The sequence below is a fragment of the Pelophylax lessonae genome (assembly GCF_965119305.1).
Source record: "Pelophylax lessonae genome assembly, chromosome: 12".
Lineage (NCBI taxonomy): Eukaryota > Metazoa > Chordata > Amphibia > Anura > Ranidae > Pelophylax > Pelophylax lessonae.
Window position 1 is genome coordinate 223,817,161 of NC_138779.1, and position 24,444 is coordinate 223,841,604.

Genomic DNA, 24,444 nt, shown 5'->3' on the forward strand with positions numbered 1-24,444 from the left:
GCTCTTAAAAAATCTTCATCTTTATTCAGGAACTACAGAACACAACTGCTGATAAGATCAGTTGACGGGTTTCAGCCTATAATGCCTTAGTCATAACACTGTTATACAAGCTGTACACTCACTACTTTACATTGTAGCAAAGTCTCATTTCTTCAGTGTTGTCACATGAAAAGATAGAATAAAATATTTGCAAAAATGTGAGGGGTGTACTTACTTATGTGAGATAATGAATATATATATATATATATATAATTTTTTTTTTAATTATTATTATTATTATTTTATATTACAGCTCGTATAATTATAACTTGTAATGTCTTTGGTAATGAATATATTTTGGACTTTTTCTGTTGCCGTATAGCTGCTGCATGGCATCAGGATGACAGCCAGAAAGCTAGCATTTTTCAATGGCGAGGACAGCGCTGGCAGTCTGTTCTCGGTAGCGTTCTCCTTTAAGTTGTCTTCATTTAGTGTTTCTCTCTATTGACCTTGTGCTTTTCTCTGCCATTTGGATATGTATTCTTTCCTCAGCAGGGAGGTAGTGGACCCGAAGGATGGGGGCCACAGATCAATCCACCATTGAGCAGGGGGAGGAAGAACGATTGATGGTGCGGAAAGACGTCTTCCGGCCGTGGCCCAAAACCCGGCGCATTATGAAAGGTGAGGAGGAACGTGGAACAGAAATATTCCATCTATGAAAACTTAATCATGAAGCTCCAGTGTCGTGGTCATGGGCGTCCGCAGAACTTTTTTCAGGTGGGGAGGGGGGATCATTTTAAGGTCACCCATGCTCCGCCCCTTTTCAACAATGTCATGAAGGGGAGGGGCTTAGTCATTATACTTATTTTGAGTTTTTATTTTTAAAGGGCAAACGGCAGCATTTATTTTTAAAGCATTTGTTAACTCCTCCTCCTCCCCTCCCAACTGACTACAGCGAGGAATCCTTGGCCCCACCCGCTGCAGGCAGCTGTCAGACAGGGAGAGGAGAGAGCCGAAGGGTCACGTGAGCGGCGATCGGCAAATGGCAGCATTTATTTTTAAAGCATTTGTTAACTCCTCCTCCTCCCCTCCCGACTGACTACAGCGAGGAATCCTTGGCCCCACCCGCTGCAGCCAGCTGTCAGACAGGGAGAGGAGAAAGCTGAAGGGTCACGTGAGCGGCGATCGGCGCTCTGAAAACCGGTAAAGAACGCCTTGTTTTTTGAAAACACAGACACACAGGGGCACACAGGATTAATAAACAGACCAGACGGGATGGTATAAAGTGGCTTAAGAACCACTTTAAAGGGGAAGATGAGATTCCAGGGGGGGGCATTAGCCCCCCCCCCCTGCCCCTACTTACAGAAGCCCATGGTCATGGTGTAATAAAACCTCCATGTTTATCAAACTGCTTCTTTCCTGTAGATATAAAAACAGAACTGTTTTCCCTGAGCACTAACCATCCCTCTCCATCTCCTGCAGCCTGCTTGATGGCCATCAAAGGGTTCCTCTTCCGCGTTGGAGATGACTGGTACTTCCTCTTCGCACTGGGGGTCATCATGGCCCTCATCAGCTTCACCATGGACTTCACCGTCTCCAGGATGCTGAATGGTAGAGGATTTCGTGTGGTTGGCCCCGAGTTTATATATTAGAATTAAAGTTATTTATTATCATTTCATGGTCCCATCATTGAAAAGCCCTTCCACCATCTTCTCATTGTGTGTCTCTATACAATGTACCTCACACTTCCCGTCATTAGAACGGGATCTGGCCTTTATATGACAATGAATCCCTCATTAATACAAGGGTCATGACCAATCAAAATCTCTATATTTGTGTGGCCTCTGGAGTCCACATGGGGGTCTTTTATTTGCTGGTCCAGGTTCCTATATATTGTAGATCTGAGGTCCTCCAAATGGGGCGAGTGAATTTTCTATATGATGGGTCCATGCACCTCTATATGTTGAGTCTTGGGTCCTGTATGTGGTTTGTCTGGGGTCCTCTATAATATGGGCGTGGGGTCCTTTATTTAGTGTTTATTGTTCTTTATGCGGTCGGTCCAGGGTCTTCTATATGCTTTTGTTGTTTGACCTCTATGTGGTTGGTTTGACGTCCTTTATATGGTGTCTCTTGGGTCCTGTATGTGGTGGGTCTGGGGTCCTCTACATTATGGGCGTGGGGTCCTCTATATAGTGTTTAGTGGTCTTTATGTGGCAGATCCAGGGTCTTCTATATGCTTTGTTGAAGTCCTCTATGTTGTGGGTTCAAGGTCAACTAAATAGTGTGTTTTGAGTCCCCTATTTAGTGGGTGTAGGGTCATCTATATATTGTGTCTTGGGTCTTCTACTGTATATGGTGCGTCAGGTGTCCTCTATATGGTGGGCCTGGTCCTCTATACTGTATGGTGTGTTTTTGGTCCTCTATATGGTGAGTTTTTGGTAGAAGTAATCTACATGGTGTGTCCTGTGCCCTGTATATGGTGGGTTTTGGGTCCCCCACATAATATGTGGTGGGTATAGGTGCTCTATATTATGTATCTTGGGTCCTCTATTTGGTGGGTAAGGGTTCTCTATATGATGTATTTTAGGTCCCCTATATGGCGGGTATGGGTGCTCTTTATGATGTATTTTGGGTCCTCTATATGGCGGGCATGGGTGCTCTATATGGTATATCTTGGATCACCTATATGGTGGGTATGGGTGCTCTATATGGTACATCTTGGGTCACCTATATGGTGGGTATGGGTGCTCTATATGGTATATCTTGGATCCCCTATATGGTGGGTAAGGGTTCTCTATATGATGTATTTTGGGTCCTCTGTTACGGTGGGTATGGGTGCTCAATATGATGTATCTTGGGTCCTCTATATGGTGGGTATGGATGCTCTATATGATGTATCTTAGGTCCCCCATATGGTGGGTATGGGTGCTCTATATGGTACATCTTGGGTCCTCTATATGGTGGGTATGGGTGCTCTATATGGTACATCTTGGGTCCCCTATATGGTGGGTATGGGTGCTCTATATGATGTATATTGGGTCCCCCTATATGGTGGGTATGGGTGCTCTATATGATGTATTAAGGGTCCTCTATATGGTGGGTATGGGTGCTCTATATCAGTGGTCCTCAACTCCGGTCCTCAGGGCCCACTAACAGGCCAGATTTTAAGTATTACCTTGGGGAGATGCAGACTAGAATACTGCAATCACTGAGCAGCAAATGATATCACCTGGTATGTATTTCAGTTATCTTGCAAACCTGGCCTGTTAGTGGGCCCTGTAGGCCAGGGTTGAGGACCACTGCTCTATATGATGTATCTTGGGTCCTCTATATGGTGGGTATGAGTGCTTTATATGGTACATCTTGGGTCTTCTATATGGTGGGTGTTGGGTCCTGTATATGGTGGATCTGGAGTCATCTATATGGTGTATCTTCAGCCCTGTATATAGTGGGTCTGTGAGTGTTCTGTGACGGTCCTCTGTATGGTACATCTTGGGTCCATGTGGTGGGTCTGGGGTGCTGTATACTGTATGGTGGGATATGGGTCTTTTATATGGTGGGCCTGGGGTACTTAAGATGGTGGGATTTGTTAATAGGTCTATATATTCAGTTGTGTTTGTACTGAACCCCCCTACAGGTACCGATCACCCCCTCCCCCCATCCTGTATTAGATGTGTGATTGCAGGGCTGGGTTCTGATTCTCTCTGATTCTTCATCAGCTCACCGCTGGCTGCAGCAAGAATTGGGGGGACACATGCTGCTCCGCTATCTCTCCTGGGTTGTCTACCCCATCGCCTTGGTGTCTTTCTCCACTGGATTCGCTCAGAGTATTACTCCTCACTCCGGGGGTAAGATGTCCTCTTTGGGGTATAAGTGGGTCACTCCGGGGGTAAGATTCTCTCTTTGGGGTAAAAGGGGTCACTTCAGGGGTAAGATTCTCTCTCTGGGGTAAAATGGGTCACTTTAGGGGTAATATGTCCTTTCTGAGAGTATAAGAGGGTCACTCCAGTGGTAAATGGAGGAGGTGCTGGTAGATGGAAATGATAGAAGTATCACAGATTTCCAGGTTGAATGTCGGGGAAGATTTATGGAGTCGGGGTATAATAAGTGGGGTGCTGCTACCTCATATCACCTTTCTGTATGCGCAGGCTCTGGAATCCCAGAACTGAAGACCATCCTCACCGGCGTCATCCTGGAGGAGTATCTGACCATAAAGAACTTTGGAGCCAAGGTGGTGGGTCTGACCTGCACCCTCTCCGCGGGCAGCACCATGTTCCTGGGCAAAGTGGTGAGTAATGCCAAAATAATCATCAGCAACCCAGAGGATGAATAATACTAATACAGCACTCAGTGATCTCTGTACAGCGCTGCTGTATATGTCAGAGCTATATACATGTATAATAATAGTGTGTGACTGTGGGGGAGGGGACATTAGAGTGTAAGCTCCTCTGGTACAGAGACTGATGTGACTGTGGGGGAGGGTAAGCTCCTCTGGGGGGGGGGGACATTAGAGTGTAAGCTCCTCTGGTACAGAGACTGATGTGACTGTGGGGGAGGGGACATTAGAGTGTAAGCTCCTCTGGTACAGAGACTGATGTGGCTGTGGGGGAGGGGGCATTAGAGTGTAAGCTCCTCTGGTACAGAAACTGATGTGATTGGCTCAGTGATCTCTGTACAGCACTGCAGTATATGTCAGAGCTATATAAGTACCCGTGTCTCTACTTTACAGGGTCCCTTTGTCCATCTGTCCAGCATGATTGCAGCGTACCTGGGTCGAATGAGGTCCTCGGTCACTGGAGATTATGAGGTAGAGGCACCTGATCACCTGTCTGTCATTAGATTTTTTTGTAGGTTTATATAGAACCATCTGTGCCATGTAATACCTCACTGGACCAGCAGAGGACACTATTGCTTTGGCCTTTGACTTTCTGTACCTTACACAGGAGACATACTGCCCTAAATATAATAAACACATAAAAATGACACAAAACAGTAATAAATGTATCCATAAAAAGATTGAAACGTCATCACTGTGCATGCAATAAATAAAAGCGTTTGTCTGATGCAGTGGCGCAGTACATACAATCTTCTCATTGCAGAATAAAAGTAAGGAGCATGAGATGTTGGTGGCGGCTGCGGCGGTGGGCGTCTCTGCGGTATTTGGAGCTCCGATAAGCGGTAGGGAGAAGATCTTTGAAATGCATTCTTGAGTTATTTTAGCCTAAGTTACTAAAAATGTTCAACTTATCAAATAAATACGAAATATATTTTATTGTTTGATTTGGGTAAAAATTAGTTTCAGTAAATATTTGAACAATGAAGAACATCCTCTTTCCTGCATGTGAATCTTTATTTGGTTCATCCAGAAGAAGACACGATGTTACCTGTTGCATTGCTGTGCTCACCTTGGCTCTCGTTGCAGGCGTGCTGTTCAGCGTGGAGGTCATGTCATCGCATTTTGCTGTCAGAAATTATTGGCGTGGGTTCTTCGCTGCGACCTGTGGGGCTTTTATGTTCCGACTTTTGGCTGTCTTCAACAGTGAACAGGGTAATGTGGAGTAGAGTGTACAGGACATGGGTTGGTAATAGAGTGCAGAGTGGGAGTAGAGGGTACAGGCAGGGGCGGACTGACCATTCGGGGATCAGGGCACTGCCCGAGGGCCCAGGGTCAGTAGGGGGCCCCATGAGAGGCTACACACTACAGAGAGAAGCCAGGAACTTCCATGCAGGCTATGCTGTGGTAGATATTTAAATGCCCACTCTATGTGGCTGAGCTGCAATTTGTAGGTGGGGCTTTGTGTGGCTTGAGTGTGGACACAGGGGGCCCCATGATCTCTGATTGCCCGGGGGCCCCATGAGTTGTCAGTCCACCCCTGGGTACAGGACATGGGTTGGAGGTCGGAGTAGATGGTACAGGAGATGGGTTGGAGGTCGGAGTAGATGGTACAGGACATGGGTTGGTTGTCGGAGTAGATGGTACAGGACATGGGTTGGTAGTCGGAGTAGATGGTACAGGAGATGGGTTGGTAGTCGGAGTAGATGGTACAGGAGATAGGTTGGTAGTCGGAGTAGATGGTACAGGCGATGGGTTGGTAGTCGGAGTAGATGGTACAGGACATGGGTTGGAGGTCGGAGTAGATGGTACAGGAGATGGGTTGGAGGTCGGAGTAGATGGTACAGGACATGGGTTGGAGGTCGGAGTAGATGGTACAGGAGATGGGTTGGTAGTAGTAGATGGTACAGGAGATAGGTTGGTAGTCGGAGTAGATAGTACAGGAGATAGGTTGGTAGTCTGAGTAGATGGTACAGGACATGGGTTGGAGGTCGGAGTAGATGGTACAGGAGATGGGTTGGAGGTCGGAGTAGATGGTACAGGACATGGGTTGGAGGTCGGAGTAGATGGTACAGGAGATGGGTTGGTAGTCGGAGTAGATGGTACAGGAGATGGGTTGGTAGTCGGAGTAGATGGTACAGGAGATGGGTTGGTAGTTGGAGAAGAGGGTACGATGAGGGGTTTGTTGGTATCAGTATACACGGAGAGGAAACAAACTAATCAGAGTATTGAAAATGATCAGAAATATAAGATTAACCCCTCGTGTCATCTGCAGAGACAATATTGGCCATCTTCAAGACGAACTTCCAGATCACATTTCCCTTTGACCTCCCAGAGATGTTCTTCTATGGGATTTTGGGGTGAGTGTGGTCAGCGGTCAGGAAAGTCTATCTGTGTGATCTCAGCGCTGGAGTCTCGCTGACACAATCCCGTATTCTTTGAATCAGTGGAATCGGTCAGACTGCCGGGAGATTAATTACCGGGAAAAGGCCACGAAGATTGTATCTGACATTGCAGAAATTGTGACTGTGACACCACATATAGCACCACTATAACCCACAAGGTCCAATAAGTAATCAGCATGTGTAGATCTTATCATGGGTCAAATTATCTGAAAAAGGAACTTTCAGCATTGCCAGATAATTCTCATACAAAATCATCACAACTGATTTCAGTTTTGGAGCCTTTAAAAATGAGACCAATCCATTGGGTAGGGTGACGCCATCAAAAGGTCATGTAATGAAGGCAGGAGGTGTGTGTGTGGGGGGGGGGGGGGGTTGACACCATCAATAGACCTTGTAATGGTGGCAGGAGTTGGGAGGGTGACGCCATCTATAGGTCTTGTAATGGTGGCAGGAGGTGGGAGGATGGGGCCATCAATAGGTCTTGTAATGGTGGCAGGAGGTGGAGGGGGGTTAATGCCACCAATAGGTCTTATATTGGTCGCAGGAGGTGGGAGGGTGAGGCCATCAATAGGTTTTGTAATGGTGGCAGGAGGTGGAAGGGTGACACCATCAATAGGTCTTGTAATTGCGGCAGGAGGTGGGAGAGTGATGCCACCAATAGGTCTTGTAATGGTGGATGGAGGTGGGAGGTTGACGCTATCAATAGGTCTTATAATGGTGGCAGGAGGTGGGAGAGTGATGCCACCAATAGGTCTTGTAATGGTGGCAGGAGGTGGGAGGGTGACTCTATCAATAGGTCTTGTAATGGTGGCAGGAGATGGGAGGGTGACGCCATCAATAGGTCTTGTAATGGTGGCAGGAGATGGGATAGTGATGCCACCAATAGGTCTTGTAATGGTGGCAGGAGGTGGGAGGGCGACGCTATCAATAGGTCTTGTAATGGTGGCAGGAGATGGGAGGGTGAGGCCATCAATAGGTCTTGTAATGGTGGCAGGAGATGGGAGGGTGACGCCATCAATAGATCTTGTAATGGTGGCAGGAGATGGGAGGGTGACGCCATCAATAGGTCTTGTAATGGTGGCAGGAGATGGGAGAGTGATGCCACCAATAGGTCTTGTAATGGTGGCAGGAGGTGGGAGGGTGAGGCCATCAATAGGTCTTGTAATGGTGGCAGGAGATGGAAGGGTGAGGCCATCAATAGGTCTTGTAATGGTGGCAGGAGGTGAGAGGGTGACGCTATCAATAGGTCTTGTAATGGTGGCAGGAGATGGGAGGGTGAGGCCATCAATAGGTCTTGTAATGGTGGCAGGAGGTGGGAGGGTGAGGCCATCAATAGGTCTTGTAATGGTGGCAGGAGATGGGAGGATGAGGCCATCAATAGGTCTTGTAATGGTGGCAGGAGATGGGAGGGTGAGGCTATCAATAGGTCTTGTAATGGCGGCAGGAGATGGGAGGGTGAGGCCATCAATAGGTCTTGTAATAGTGGCAGGAGATGGGAGAGTGAGGCCATCAATAGGTCTTGTAATGGCGGCAGGAGATGGGAGGGTGAGGCCATCAATAGGTCTTGTAATAGTGGCAGGAGATGGGAGAGTGAGGCCATCAATAGGTCTTGTAATAGTGGCAGAAGATGGGAGGGTGAGGCCATCAATAGGTCTTGTAATGGTGGCAGGAGATGGGAGAGTGAGGCCATCAATAGGTCTTGTAATGGCGGCAGGAGATGGGAGGGTGAGGCCATCAATAGGTCTTGTAATGGCGGCAGGAGATGGGAGGGTGAGGCCATTAATAGGTCTTGTAATGGTGGCAGGAGATGGGAGGGTGAGGCCATCAATAAGTCTTGTAATGGCGGCAGGAGATGGGAGGGTGAGGCCATTAATAGGTCTTGTAATGGTGGCAGGAGGTGGGAGGGTGAGGCCATCAATAGGTCTTGTAATGGCGGCAGGAGATGGGAGGGTGAGGCCATCAATAGGTCTTGTAATAGTGGCAGAAGATGGGAGAGTGAGGCCATCAATAGGTCTTGTAATGGTGGCAGGAGATGGGAGAGTGAGGCCATCAATAGGTCTTGTAATGGCGGCAGGAGATGGGAGGGTGAGGCCATCAATAGGTCTTGTAATGGCGGCAGGAGATGGGAGGGTGAGGCCATCAATAGGTCTTGTAATAGTGGCAGGAGATGGGAGAGTGAGGCCATCAATAGGTCTTGTAATGGCGGCAGGAGATGGGAGCGTGAGGCCATCAATAGGTCTTGTAATAGTGGCAGGAGATGGGAGAGTGAGGCCATCAATAGGTCTTGTAATGGCGGCAGGAGATGGGAGGGTGAGGCCATCAATAGGTCTTGTAATAGTGGCAGGAGATGGGAGAGTGAGGCCATCAATAGGTCTTGTAATGGTGGCAGGAGATGGGAGAGTGAGGCCATCAATAGGTCTTGTAATGGCGGCAGGAGATGGGAGGGTGAGGCCATCAATAGGTCTTGTAATGGCGGCAGGAGATGGGAGGGTGAGGCCATTAATAGGTCTTGTAATGGTGGCAGGAGATGGGAGGGTGAGGCCATCAATAAGTCTTGTAATGGCGGCAGGAGATGGGAGGGTGAGGCCATTAATAGGTCTTGTAATGGCGGCAGGAGATGGGAGGGTGAGGCCATCAATAGGTCTTGTAATGGCGGCAGCAGATGGGAGGGTGAGGCCATCAATAGGTCTTGTAATGGTGGCAGGAGGTGGGAGGGTGAGGCCATTAATAGGTCTTGTAATAATAACGGCACCCAAAACAACAAGCGATGCTCCTCCTCTTCTCCCAGATAGTAACACTCCACACTCACCAGAAATAAATCACCTTTTTTCTCCAAAGATGGTCAAACTCACCTGAGGTAAGTATGTCACCAGATATACAAAATATACTCAGCCAACCAATGGAGTCCTAACCCTCTGATTCTACCAATCATCTCTTGTAAGGTGCTCCTGTGCCTTTAAGAGATCCTGTATATACCTCATTCACAAGGGGGAGGTGTAAAGGAATCTCTCATGATGAAGTATGTTCAATTTTTGTTAAGAAACAAATAAAATTACACTTACATCATTAAGACATAAAACAGGCATATAGATAGGTCACAAAATGCCAGTTTGCATTCCACGAACCAGAAATTACGTGTCCTGGAAGGTCCGGACCAACGCATTTCATCAGCAACGTCCCCAATGACGTCAGGTGTTGCTGACAAAACGCATTGGGTGGAACTTTCTTGGGGCAGGGTTAATATTATTATTTTAGGCTGGGTATTATACCAGCAATGTGTCAGAGGTACTAAAGGTGACGTTTAATCTGTTTACATGTCACTTTCCTCTGTCCCCCCCCCCAATTGACATAATATTGATTAAAAAAAAAAAAAAAACCTTTCTACTTTCATTATATTCCTTATTTTAGACCCAGTGATGTTATCAATGAGTCTCTGTGCTTCTCTATGCAATGCAGGCACATCATGTTTGGTGTCATTCCTGGTCATGTCTTCCTGAAACCATCTCTTGTCGTTTACAGGGTGATCTGTGGGACCGTGAGCTGCGCCTACCTCTTCTGCCAGCGCTTTCTCCTTGGCTACGTCAGGCGGAATTATTTCACCTCCAGGCTGTTGGCATCGGAGTAAGTGCCGGTTTTATCTCCCAATCCTGAGATCAGCCCCTCCCTGTGGGAGGACAAGACAGGCGGTAGCCTAGGGCAGCACAGCTTCAGGGGGCAGGGCAAATCTGGCCATGTATTATCACTTTATATCACATGTCTGTGCAGATCCTCCACTCTGATAGAGCCTCATGTATCTGCCTGGCAGGCCATGCTTGCACTTGTAGTTCACCAGAATTTAGGGAGTCCAAGGTGACAACAGATGGCTTTAGAGGATTTGTATATAGGAGTCATTGTGATACAACTGAACTCCGGGAACCAATCAGTGCAGCTCTATTTCCATCAAAAGAAACATTGTTAAATAGATGTGAAATACAACAAAGGGTCAAGTCACCTTACCGAAAAACCCTCCTAGACAGGGAAGGGGGGGGGGGGGATAAAAACAAACTGTGCAGCATTGACCAAAGTTGAATAATGTCCTTGCTATAGGTGCTATTGGTGCTATTGGCCGTTTACTTACCTCCTGAAGGCTGACAGAAAAACTCCCAGAGATGGCATCATCCCATCCTGCATTGTGGCTAAGACACTCCTAGCTGTTCCTGTTCACCTCTACCCCACAGGAGGGCGCTCTTTCTGTGATTCCTGACAGGGAAAGCGGATAACTACTGCTGTTCTGTCTCTTCATCCATAGTGCTTGGGGAATCCTTTGTCTCTCCCTCCCTCCCCTGAGCTCAGCAATTGGGAACTCACTTCTGTGATAGTGGAGGCAGGACCAGGACAAGGGGTGGGGTAGGAGGGGCGGCTGCCCTGGACACTGTGGTATCATGAGGTATGGGGGGGGGGGCTACAAGCAGATTGGGGGGAGGGAATTTGTGTATGGAGGGGAAATTTGAGGGGGGGGGGAAGTGCCAGTGCCAGGAGGTAAGCTTTGTTTCTAGGAGGGGAAATTTGGGGAGGTGTGCTAGGAGTGGAGGTGGGTGAAGAGGATTTATGCCAGGAGTGATGATTTTGGGAGGGTTGTGGTAATATGGTAGGGGGGAAGGGATTTGTGCTAACATCAGATTTTATTTTTTTTTTGGGGGGGGGGGGGGATTTATGCTAGTAGGGATGATCAGGGAGAATTGGTGCTGAAATTTCAGGGGTAGAGGATTTGTTCTAGTTTTTTTTTTTTTTTTTTTGGGGAGAGAGAAGATTTGAACTGGAGGAGGGGGGGCAAACATTTTTCCAGGAAGAAGGATTTCAGCAGAGGGTTGATTTGTACTGGGAGGAGGGGAGATTTATGGTTAGGGGGAAGGATATAAAGGGAGGATTTTTGCTCGGGTATATGGGGAGAGAGAGGATTTGAGTTGGGGGGGGGGGGCAAAGATTTGTCCAGGAGGGTAGATTTCAGCAGGGGAATGGATTTGTTCTGGGAGGAGGGGGGATTGATGATTAGGGGGGAAGGATGTAGATTAGTGCTTGATTTTATTTATTTTGGGGGGGGGGGGATTTGTGCTGGGGCATATGGAGAGAGAGAGGATTTGAGTAAGGTGGGGCAAAGATTTGTCCAGGAGGGTGGATTTCAGCCGGGGGTTGCATTTGTACTGGGAGGAGGAGGGATTTATGGTTAGGGGGGAAGGAAGTATTATCCATCTTGGAAAGGGGGCGCACTTTGTTGGGGAGGGGGCACACTTTGTTGGGGCGGGGGCACACTTTGTTGGGGCGGGGGCACACTTTGTTGGGGAGGGGGCACACTTTGGCATGTTTGCCCTGGGCTGTAGATGACCTTGTCCCGGCACTGGGTGGGGGAGGGCAGTAACAGCTGGGAGTCTCCTAGCACCAGGGCAGGATGGGATGAAGCCACCTCTAGGAGTTATCCAGTCAGTCTTCAGGAAGTATGGAGATATCCCAGGCCTATAGCTGCACAGTGTTTTATCTTACCTGCAGGGGCAGTTTTTTCATAAAGGTGAACTGACCCTTTAAATGTCCGAATTAAACAGCAGCACTCAGATTGGGAAAGGGAGGGGCAAGTCTGGGAGCCAATCAGGTGTACTGTATGCTAAGGATCATGCTGAGCAGAGGGATGAGCTGTTCCTTCACTAGCCAATCATAAGCTGGTGGGCGGAGAGGTGACCCAGCTGTATTGTATAACTGTAGTAAAGAAAAGTTAGGTCACGGGGCTGGATATGGTGTCAGGCGGAGCAGTGTAAATCTCAGGTCTGCATGGAAAATAATACAGGTCCTCTGGCAGGTAAATTGCTTCACAGATGTCTATTCTGTTTATTGAGAATCTTCCTGGAGGTGGAATGATATATGTGAGCGTCTCTTCTCAGGAAGCCCATGTACTCAGCCTTGGTGGCCATACTGGTGTCCACCATCACATTCCCGGAGTTCTTGGGGCGGTTCCTGGCCTCCCGGGTGAGTTCAGCTTCCGGTTGTCCTATAGACTCTTCCATAGAGGAAGGACATACAATGGATGGATTGTCCACCAACGCTCCGACTCCACCATGAAACTGAAGTTCTTCTTCTTGTCCTCCAGCTGACCATGAAGGAACTCCTCGTCTCGCTCTTCGACAACCGCACATGGTGGGCGATTTCCCAGAATGCCACAGTGGAGCGGCCCGTGGGGGTGGACTCCAACAACCTCTGGCTGGAGTGGGCGGACCCCCAATTCACCATCTTCGGTACGCTGGCGTTCTTCATCGTCATGAAGGTAAAGGACACAAAATTAGGAGAATCCGCCACATTATTCACCGCAATAAATTCAGACACAGCTCTCCGACTATAAATGAATTCCAAGACTTCACTTTACAAGCAGCGCCCCCCGGTGGCTGTGTGTCTTGTATTTTCCTGGAACACTTCCATTTTAGGGGTGCAGTCCATGTTCAGCAATGGGTTCCACATTCAGGGGTGCAGTCCATGTTCAGCAATGGGTTCCACCTTCAGGGGTGGGGTCCACATTCAGAAATGGGTTCCACTTTCAGGGGAGAGGTCCACATTCAGAAATGGGTTCCACCTTCAGAGGCACAATCCACATTCTGCAATGGGTCCACCTTCAGGGGTGGGGTCCACATTCAGAAATGGGTTCCACCTTCAGGGGAGAGGTCCACATTCAGGAATGGGTTCCACCTTTAGGAGTGCAGACCACATTCAGCAATGGGTTCCACCTTTAGGGGTGGGGTCCACATTCAGCAATGGGTTCCACCTTTAGGAGTGCAGACCACATTCAGCAATGGGTTCCACCTTCAGGGGTGGGGTCCACATTCAGGAATGGGTTCCACCTTTAGGAGTGCAGACCACATTCAGCAATGGGTTCCACCTTCAGGGGTGGGGTCCACATTCAGGAATGGGTTCCACCTTTAGGAGTGCAGTCCACATTCAGAAATGGGTTCCACCTTCAGGGGAGAGGTCCACATTCAGCAATGGGTTCCACCTTCAGGGGTGCAGTTCACATTCAGAAATGGGTTCCACCTTCAGGGGTGGGGTCCACATTCAGCAATGGGTTCCACCTTTAGGAGTGCAGTCCACATTCAGAAATGGGTTCCACCTTCAGGGGAGAGGTCCACATTCAGGAATGGGTTCCACCTTTAGGAGTGCAGTCCACATTAAGAAATGGGTTCCACCTTCAGGGGAGAGGTCCACATTCAGGAATGGGTTCCACCTTTAGGAGTGCAGTCCACATTAAGAAATGGGTTCCACCTTCAGAAGCACAATCCACGTTCGGCAATGGGTCCCACCTTTAGGAATGCAGTCCACATTCAGAAATGGGTTCCACCTTTAAGTGTGTGGATCTGGCGTGAAGTGGAGCCATGATCTGATCCAGTTCGGTTCACATTCCATCAGATTTCTGTATTCTTTTTATGGTGAAATGAAAACGATGGATTTGAACTTAGATGAAGATCATTTCTAGATCCAAGGTCACATCGGCTTTAATAAAGACCTAATAATGGAAATAATAATATAAGGGGAACATTATAATATAAAGCTGTGAATGTGACATTCATCAAACATTCTCTAGTGGGGAATCAAACACTCGGACCTGGAGGATTGACCTGCGGAGAATGTACGGTGAATGTTTCCCTCGCTGCATTATAAATAGGCCCATGAATGGTGTGATAAGATCTGGGAAATCCATCCAATGAGGAGTCGGATCCACAAGCAGGACAAAGTGACCTCTGGTTATATATAGTGACCCCACCAAATGACATCATCGTATTACATCACAGTCCTGGACCATCCTCAGTTTTTTTCTATTCTCTCTTCCAGTTTTGGATGTTTATATTGGCGACCACCCTGCCCATGCCCGCCGGGTACTTCATGCCAGTCTTCATCTATGGTGAGCCGTCTATCTGAACCCTCTGATAATAATAATACAACGCATGTCTTCTTCTGCGGAGGACTTTCTGTGCTGCTCTGTGTCCCCCTAATCAGATACTGACACTCGTAACTTATCATCCGCAGGGGCCGCTATCGGGCGCTTCGTGGGGGAAACTGTAGCATTCATATTCCCAGGAGGCATCACGTCAAACGGAGTGGTCAATCCCATCATCCCCGGGGGGTACGCATTGGCAGGTGAGAAGATGGACAGCTGCTGGGAAGTTACAGCAGAAAGGACAGTCTGGTGCCGGACACATGGCTGACAGGAAATGACATCATAACTATGCAGTTCCACTAGATGGAGCAATTCATTATACAAGCATTAAATACTGCCACCTAATGGCAGAACTATTCATTACCGTATGATATATGAGGATGGTTGTTGCACCTATATCTGCATAAACAGCACGCTAACAACACTTTATAGGATAATGTCTCCATAGAGAAGGCGAAGTGCAGCAGTTCTGCACAAGACCCTTGGCACAGTGCATAGTAATGCTTACTGGACACTTGGCACAGTGGTTTTGGGACCCTTAGCACAGTGGGTAGTAATTGTTATGGGACCCTCAGCACAGTGGTTAGTAATTGTTATAGGACCCTCAGCACATTGGTCAGTAATGGTTATAGCACCCTTGGTGCAGTAGGTAGTAATGTTTATGGGACCCTTAGCACAGTGGTTAGTAATTGTTATAGGACCCTCAGCACAGTGGTCAGTAATGGTTATAGGCTATAGCATCCTTGGTGCAGTAGGTAGTAATGTTTATGGGACCCTTGGCACAATGGGTAGTAATGTTTATAGGACCATCGACACGGTGGATAGTAATGCTTGTAGGACCCTTGGCACAGTGGATAGTAAAGTTCATGGCACCCTTGGTACAATGGGTAGTAATGTATATGGCACCCTTGGTACAATGGGTAGTAATGTATATGGCACCCTTGCCACAGTGGATAGCAATGCTTGTAGGACCCTTAGAACAGTGGGTAGTAATGTTTATGGGACCCTTGGCACAATGAGTAGTAATGTTTATGGCACCTTTGGCACAGTGAATAGTAATGTTTGGCAGTACCATTGTCACAGTGGGTAGGAATGCTTGTGGGACCCTTGGCACAGTGGGTAGAAATGCTTGTGGGACCCTTGGCACAGTGGGTAGTGATGTTTATGGCACAGTTGGTAGCAATGCTTGTAGGACTCTTTGCACAGTGGGTAGTATTGTTGCTTAGAAGCTCTACACAGCTCTGTATTTAAACAATAGAAAGGCTTATGTTTAGACGGAGTTCTCCTTTAATTAGTGCTGTCCTCTGACTTTTCACCCCCATTATTTTCAGGGGCGGCGGCCTACTCCGGAGCGGTGACGCACAGCCTCTCTACGGCGCTGCTTGCGTCCGAAGCCACCGGTCAGATAGCGCATATCCTCCCGGTGATCCTCTCGGTTCTGGTGGCCAATGCCATCTCCCAGAAATTCCAACCGTCCTTCTACGATGGAACCATTATTGTGAAGAAACTTCCGTACCTCCCCCGGATCCGCAGCCGCCAGATAAAGTGAGTGAACCCATCAACGGCATACTGCTGACGATTTGGTTTATTCAGTATGGGCGGAGTCACTCCTGGTGTCTGCCATAGATCTGACTTTCTTCCCGCCCACTTTGGAGTTCCATGTGTTTCCATGTATCATATTACAATCTCCGTGATAATAATATATATGTATCTCAGTAGGGATGGTGGGAGCCCTTATAATGCATCCTAACCAACAGTATGGCCCCAGATCCCGGGACACTGTTAACTCCGCCCATGGTCAGCATTTTGTCTACCCACTTTTGGGGTGAACGTGTCCAGATCATGCCCACTCTCCAGATTGATACCGCTCAGGCCCCACCTTTTACAAGGCAAGGACCACCCATCGTGTCCACTTTACAGGTTAATACCGCTCAGACCCCACCTTTTCCAAGGCCAGGACCACTTATCATGTCAACTTTACAGGTTAATACCGCTCAGACCCCGCCTTTTCCGAGGCAAGGACCACCCATCGTGTCCACTTTACAGGTTAATACCGCTCAGACCCCACCTTTTCCAAGGCCAGGACCACTTATCATGTCAACTTTACAGGTTAATACCGCTCAGACCCCACCTTTTCCGAGGCAAGGACCACCCATCATGTCCACTTTATAGGTTAATATCGCTCAGACCCCACCTTTTCCGAGGCAAGGACCACCCATCATGCCCACTTTATAGGTTAATACCGCTCAGACCCCACCTTTTCCGAGGCAAGGACCACCCATCATGCCCACTTTATAGGTTAATACCGCTCAGACCCCACCTTTTCCAAGGCCAGGACCACTTATCATGTCAACTTTACAGGTTAATACCGCTCAGACCCCGCCTTTTCCGAGGCAAGAACCACCCATCATGTCCACTTTATAGGTTAATATCGCTCAGACCCCACCTTTTCCCAGGCAAGGACCACCCATCATGTCCACTTTACAGGTTAATACTGCTCAGACCCCGCCTTTTAATAGGCAAGGACCACCCATCATGTCCACTTTATAGGTTAATACCGCTCAGACCCCACCTTTTCCCAGGCAAGGACCATCCATCATGTGCACTTTACAGGTTAATACCGCTCAGACCCAACCTTTTACTAGGCAAGGACCACCCATCGTGTCCACATAACAGGTTAATACTGCTCAGACCCCGCCTTTTAATAGGCAAGGACCACCCATCGTGTCCACTTTACAGGTTAATACCGCTCAGACCCCACCTTTTCCAAGGCCAGGACCACTTATCATGTCAACTTTACAGGTTAATACCGCTCAGACCCCGCCTTTTCCGAGGCAAGGACCACCCATCGTGTCCACTTTATAGGTTAATATCGCTCAGACCCCACCTTTTCCAAGGCCAGGACCACCCATCATGTCCACTTTACAGGTTAATACCGCTCAGGCCCCACCTTTTCCGAGGCAAGGACCACCCATCATGTCCACTTTACAGGTTAATACCGCTCAGACCCCACCTTTTCCGAGGCAAGGACCACCCATCATGTCCACTTTATAGGTTAATATCGCTCAGACCCCACCTTTTCCGAGGCAAGGACCACCCATCATGCCCACTTTATAGGTTAATACCGCTCAGACCCCACCTTTTCCGAGGCAAGGACCACCCATCATGCCCACTTTATAGGTTAATACCGCTCAGACCCCACCTTTTCCAAGGCCAGGACCACTTATCATGTCAACTTTACAGGTTAATATCGCTCAGACCCCACCTTTTCCCAGGCAAGGACCACCCATCATGTCCACTTTACAGGTTAATACTGCTCAGACCCCGCCTTTTAATAGGCAAGGACCACCCATCATGTCCACTTTATAGGTTAATACCGCTCAGACCCCACCTTTTCCCAGGCAAGGACCATCCATCATGTGCACTTTACAGGTTAATACCGCTCAGACCCAACCTTTTACTAGGCAAGGACCACCCATCGTGTCCACATAACAGGTTAATACTGCTCAGACCCCGCCTTTTAATAGGCAAGGACCACCCATCATGTCCACTTTACAGGTTGAGACCGCTCAGACCCAACCTTTTATCAGGCAGGGACCACCCATCGTGTCCACATAACAGGTTGCCCCCAGGCCTCACCTCTACATATGCTTACTTACAGCCCTGATCCCTGCAATTAATGCCCCTTTAAGTTGCTCCATATATGCCATAAGCCAGGAAAGGTTGATGCTGTGATCCCAGGACATGGCCCAGGACAGAGCAATGGCAGAACATAAGGCCACAATGGGTGACAGTTGGCATTTATAATAATGAAGTGCGTGGACCCAAGAAGAGGCCATTATGTGGTCTCACTCTCCAGCAGCCGGAAAACAATAAAATTTTAGCTTTGGGTGGAGTGACCCCCTTTAAACAATCCTGCATGTGTTAGAAGTCTTCCATTCAATGTGCACGTTTCTATAATAGAGGTAGAATTATCTCACTGCTGGTATATTGACTTGGAGGGTTCATAGCCTGTGGTTGAGTTGCTTTGATTGAACCTTACATCCGGGTAACCATTGTGTCCTCTCCCATATTCTGATGTTTTTACCGCCCCACCAGCTCCTTCAAGGTGAACACCCAGCAGTTCATGAAGACGGATCTTGAGGTCTTGGCGAAGGACGCAAGCTTCGAAGATGTTCTCCAGGTCGTAACATCATCTGAATACATGGAGTATCCAGTGGTGGACAACGCAGGTAAGGTAGGGTGGCACAATAGGTGAGGGATTTGGGGGATAGGATATCGTACATTTGTCAGGGGCGTATAAGCTCCATGTTTGTATACGGATATACTGTGGTTGGAGGACCAGTGTAGGGTGGATGGTGAACTATTAAACAGCATGGAATATAGGTGCTCCCTTTAGGCCCTTATTCCTGGCATTGGTTTGCCATTTGGGTGGAACAATAGGTGAAGGATTTGGGGGTTCAGGTATCGTACATTTGTCAGGGGTGTATAAGCTCCGACAAAATGTGGAAAATTTCAAGGGGTGTGAATACTTTTTCAAGGCGCTGTACTGGGGGGTGGAGTCATGACTTTGCATACGGCTGAGTATAGAATTCCTCCTGAGAAGTTTTCTTTGGAACTAAATTGTTTTCTCTAAGAATCTAATTTCCTATTCATGGTTTGATGTCAGGTTCACTTAGAGAAACCCTGGGGGGGGGGGGGGGGGTATTGAGGAGCAGCAAGTACAAAGGTGCATATCACTTGGAGGTCTTTTTGAAACTTTTTTTCATTGGGAACATCGGTAACATCCGACGCGTTTCAGGGGAAAGGCCTCCCCCTTCCTCAGGGCTGAGCAGTGGATGTTATTAGAATCACCATGGGATGCAATAGGAGACCTCTGTCTGGGGGTGATAAAGTCCCATTTCCTGTGATGGAATCTCCTGAATTCTCCTTAGAGACTGTCCCTTACCCTGGGAATGCTGGGGGGATGGGTGAATAGAGGAAGCTGACTTGTAGATAGGTTGGCAGCACTGATGGACAAGCTCTGCACCTGCATTGACCCCCACCCCCTTTGACCCAATGATCCTCTAAGGAAGCCAGTAGGAATATAGAATAAAGATTTCAGTGTAGAGTTTTAGTTTGTGTTACAAATATAAATCTGAAGAGAATGAGAGTTGAGTGTGTGACCTCTCCGCAGAGTCCCGGGTCCTGGCGGGGACCGTGAAACGCTCTCAGCTGATCCGATTCCTGGAGACGCAAGATTCCACGCAGGAGCCCCCCACCCCCGATCACAAGGTGAGTGAGTACCACCATCAGTCTGAATCTGCTATAAAATCTCCAACGTATTGCCAGTGCGGCGCCCCGAACCCCCGTTTATACCGCTGAACAAACTGCGCCTACAGTCATGTGATCTGCTGTGACATCAGAGAGTTCTATGGGACCCACTCCCGGCACTGGCTGCGGCTTTATTAGCAGATACACAAATTACAAAACGGGGGATTTCATTTTGGTTGCACAAGACACCGGCAGGCTGGTATATGGAATTGGTGGCTGGAAGGCATTCAGACACACCCCTTTTCTATCCTCCCACTCCCTTCACATCAGTGGCGGAGCCAGAGGGCTAGCTGGGGTGGCAATTGCCACCCCAGACGAAGTCCTTGCCACCCCGCTCGCTGAAAACATTGCACTCATTAGCTGAACGATAGAGCGTGGGCGCCTGCAGCTAGTTCTCCTGACTGAGCGGTGAGCAGCAGCGGCGCCGTGAGCAGCTGCACAGCTATCCAATCACGCGTGCCTGCACACCTGATTGGCTCGCTGTGCCGCTACTCATGACGGGATTGGTTCGCTGTGCCGCGCTCACCGCTCGGTCAAGAGAACTAGCTGCGGGGCAGACTGAACATGTGGGATGGATGTGTCAGGCTGTGTTCTTCTTCTTCTACCTTAGGTAAGTCTCTCTGGTCTCTACATTGAAGGGGACACGGCATGCTGGTCACCACATTGATGGGGGGGGTACGCTGGTCACTACATTGATGGGGGGGTACGCTGGTCACTAAATTGATGGATGCTGGCCTGGTCACTACATTGATGGGGGGGTACGCTGGTCACTACATTGATGCGGGGCATGCTGCCAGCATGCCCCCCATCAATGTAGTGACCAGCGTACCCCCCCCATCAATGTAGTGACCAGCGTACCCCCCCATCAATGTAGTGACCGCTGTAACCGGACAGCTGCTGCAACAATCGGTTTGCATAACCAAAGAATTTCTGCACAAACTGTCAGAAACCGTCTCAGGGAAGCTCATCTGCATGCTCATCGTCCTCATCAGGGTTTCCACCTGACTACAGTTCATCATCGTAACCGACCTGAGTGGGCAAATGCTCACATTGGATGGCGTCTGGCACTTTGGAGAGGTGTTCTCTTAACGGATGAATCCCGGTTGTCACTGTACAGGGCAGATGGCAGACAGCGTGTATGGCGTTGTGTAAGTGAGTGGCTTGCTGATGTCAGCATTGTGAATGGAGTGGCCCATGGCGGCGGTGGGGTTATGGTATGGGCAGGAGTATGTTATGGATGGAGTGGCCCATGGTGGCGGTGGGGTTTTGGTATGGACAGGCGTATATTATGGATGGAGTGGCCCATGGTGGCGGTGGGGTTATGGTATGGGCAGGCGTACGTTGTGGATGGAGTGGCCCATGGTGGGGGTGGGGTTAAGGTATGGGCAGGCGTATGTTATGGATGGAGTGGCCCATGGTGGTGGTGGGGTTATGGTATGAGCAGGCGTATCTTGTGGATGGAGTGACCCATGGTGGCGGTGGGGTTATGGTAGGGGCAGACGTATGTTGTGAATGGAGTGGTCCATGGTGGCGGTGGGGTTATGGTATGGGCAGGCGTATGTTGTGAATGGAGTGGTCCATGGTGGCGGTGGGGTTATGGTATGGGCAGGCGTACGTTGTGGATGGAGTGGCCCATGGTGGGGGTGGGGTTATGGTATGGACAGGCATACGTTGTGGATGGAGTGGCCCATGGTGGCGGTGGGGTTATGGTATGGGCAGGCGTACGTTGTGGATGGAGTGGCCCATGGTGGCAGTGGGGTTATGGTACGGGCAGGCATACGTTGTGGATGGAGTGCCCCATAGTGGCGGTGGGGTTATGGTATGGACAGGAGTATGTTATGGATGGAGTGGCACATGGTGGCGGTGGGGTTATGGTATGGGCAGGCATACGTTGTGGATGGAGTGGCCCATGGTGGGGTGGGGTTATGGTGTGGGCAGGCGTACGTTGTGGATGGAGTGGCCCATGGTGGTGGTGGGGTTATGGTATGGGCAGGCGTATGTTATGGATGGAGTGGCCCATGGTGGGGGTGGGGTTATGGTATGGGCAGGCGTACGTTGTGGTTGGAGTGGCCCATGGTGGCGGTGGGGTTATGGTATGGGCAGGAGTACGTTGTGAATGGAGTGGCCCATGGTGGGGGTGGGGTTATGGTATGGGCAGGCATACGTTGTGAATGGAGTGGCCCATGGTGGCGGTGGGGTTATGGTATGGGCAGGCGTACGTTATGGATGGAGTGGCCCATGGTCGCGGTGGGATTATGGTATGGACAGGCGTATATTATGGATGGAGTGGCCCATGGTGGCAGTAGGGTTATGGTATGGGCAGGCGTAGGTTGTGGATGGTGTGGCCCATGGTGGGGTTAAGGTATGGGCAGGCGTATGTTATGGATGGAGTGGCCCATGGTGGTGGTGGGGTTATGGTATGAGCAGGCGTATCTTGTGGTTAGAGTGACCCATGGTGGCGGTGGGGTTATGCTAGGGGCAGGCGTATGTTGTGAATGGAGTGGTCCATGGTGGCGGTGGGGTTATGGTAGGGGCAGGCGTATGTTGTGAATGGAGTGGTCCATGGTGGCGGTGGGGTTATGGTATGGGCAGGCGTACGTTGTGGATGGAGTGGCCCATGGTGGTGGAGGGGTTATGGTATGGGCAGGCATACGTTGTGGATGGAGTGGGCCATAGTGGCGGTGGGGTTATGCTATGGGTAGGCATATGTTGAGGATGGAGTGGGCCATGGTGGCGGTGGGGTTATGGTATGGGCAGGCGTACGTTGTGGATGAAGTGGCCCATGGTGGCGGTTGGGTTATGCTATGGGCAGGTGTACGTTGTGGATGGAGTGGCCCATGGTGGCAGTGGGGTTATGGTATGGGCAGGTGTACGTTGTGGATGGAGTGGCCCATGGTGGCAGTGGGGTTATGGTATGGGCAGGTGTACGTTGTGGATGGAGTGGCCCATGGTGGCGGTGGGGTTATGGTATGGGCAGGCGTACGTTGTGGATGGAGTGGCCCATGGTGGGGGTGGGGTTATTTTATTTAGGTACAGCGTCGCACGATCGCGCAATTGTCAGTTAAAGTAATGCAGTGCCAAATCGCAAACAATTGGCTGGTCATTAGGGGGGAAATCCATCCGATCCAGAAGTGATTAAAGAATGTACAGCGCCCCCTGGGGGCTCTCCTGTGATGTTCTGCTGACACGCGTTTCTCATGTTGTAATTTTTCAGGTTTCTGGCGGTAGCACGCTGGGTGAGGGGTGCACCATTGATCCGGTGACTTTCCAGCTCTCCTCCTGCACTTCCCTACATGAGGTAAGAGCCCAGCTGTACCCAGCCTGCTGGAAATGTCTTCTGTACCCAGCCTGCTGGAAATGTCTTCTTTGTCCAGTCTGTAACATGTCCTCCCCATCCCCCGCAGGCCCATCACCTCTTCGAGCTGCTTAGCCTCCAGCATGCTTTTGTCACGGAATTCGGCAAAGTGGTGGGCTGTGTCACCCGGAAGGAGGTACGTCACCACAATCTTCCTGATTTCCTCCCCTTGACTAAGAGATTCCCCCAATTTGTTGTTGTAATGAGTTAGTGATGTAGATTGGCAGCACCGGGGCGTGGGGTTCAGTTCCCAGCATGGACTCTCTGTGCATGGAGGGTTAATGTTCTCACTCCGTATTCCTTCCGAAAATCCCAAAACTTACCGACAGACCAGGAAATCCGAAAAACAGGAAATCCATTAAAATCCACTGCAAGTGTAGCTTTATCTTTCCGGCCTGGCAAACATTAACCCGGCCTGGAAGCTCCTCCCCCGCATTTTACCTAAAACCAGGCTTCAGGCGAAATGCGTCGGAGAGAAGTTCCCAGCCGGGTCTTTGTGTTTCTCTGAACAATAAAGCTACATTGGCAGTTTGGGACAAAGGATGAGCCCCTGCCTGGCTTTTGTAAGCGGAAAATTTATTCTTCAACTTGCTAGGTTGTTCCTTTCATGTGAAATAAAGTTTGTTCATCACACTGGGGGGAGGAGGGGGGAAGAGGGGAGGGGAAGGGGGGAGGAGGGGGGAAGAGGGGGGGGGAAGAGGGGAGGGGAAGGGAGGGGAGGAGGGGGCGTGGGAGGAGAGTCGCTGGCTGTGACCCCGCCTACTTTATAATCTGATTTGCCGTTTCAGATGAGAAAAGCCATCGAGGATCTCGCCAACCCGAAATAACTCCGCCCTCTGCTCCGCGCCCTCCGGAGGAAGATTTTGTGTTTATACTTTATATGGAATCATTAAATATCACCGATAACAAGAATGATACATTTCAATTCTGGATTTTAGGGGGAAATAATTATTTTGCATCAACTGACTCACAGAAAGTGCGCTCTTTATATAGCGGGGGGGGGGGGGGGCGCTCGTCATTTTGTGAAGGGGTTATAGACATTAGGGTGATGGGACCGATGAGGAGATGAGGAGATGGGGAGATGGGGAGATGAGGGGATGAGGAGATGAGG

General features: G+C 49.4%; 1 protein-coding gene across 1 annotated transcript; it reads left to right on the plus strand.

Moving 5' to 3' along the window:
• Positions 1-534: 534 nt before the first annotated feature.
• Positions 535-24,160, plus strand: CLCNKB (chloride voltage-gated channel Kb; the record flags this gene model as incomplete). Its single annotated transcript, XM_082274187.1, has 19 exons — positions 535-660; positions 1,462-1,590; positions 3,699-3,827; positions 4,128-4,267; positions 4,709-4,786; positions 5,079-5,157; positions 5,402-5,527; positions 6,588-6,672; positions 10,237-10,338; positions 12,627-12,711; positions 12,833-13,006; positions 14,560-14,629; positions 14,755-14,865; positions 15,997-16,210; positions 18,764-18,897; positions 19,842-19,939; positions 23,193-23,276; positions 23,383-23,469; positions 24,122-24,160. The coding sequence occupies exons 1-19, from the start codon at positions 555-557 to the stop codon at positions 24,158-24,160; spliced, it is 2,070 nt and encodes a 689-aa protein (XP_082130313.1). The 5' UTR covers positions 535-554.
• Positions 24,161-24,444: the final 284 nt, after the last annotated feature.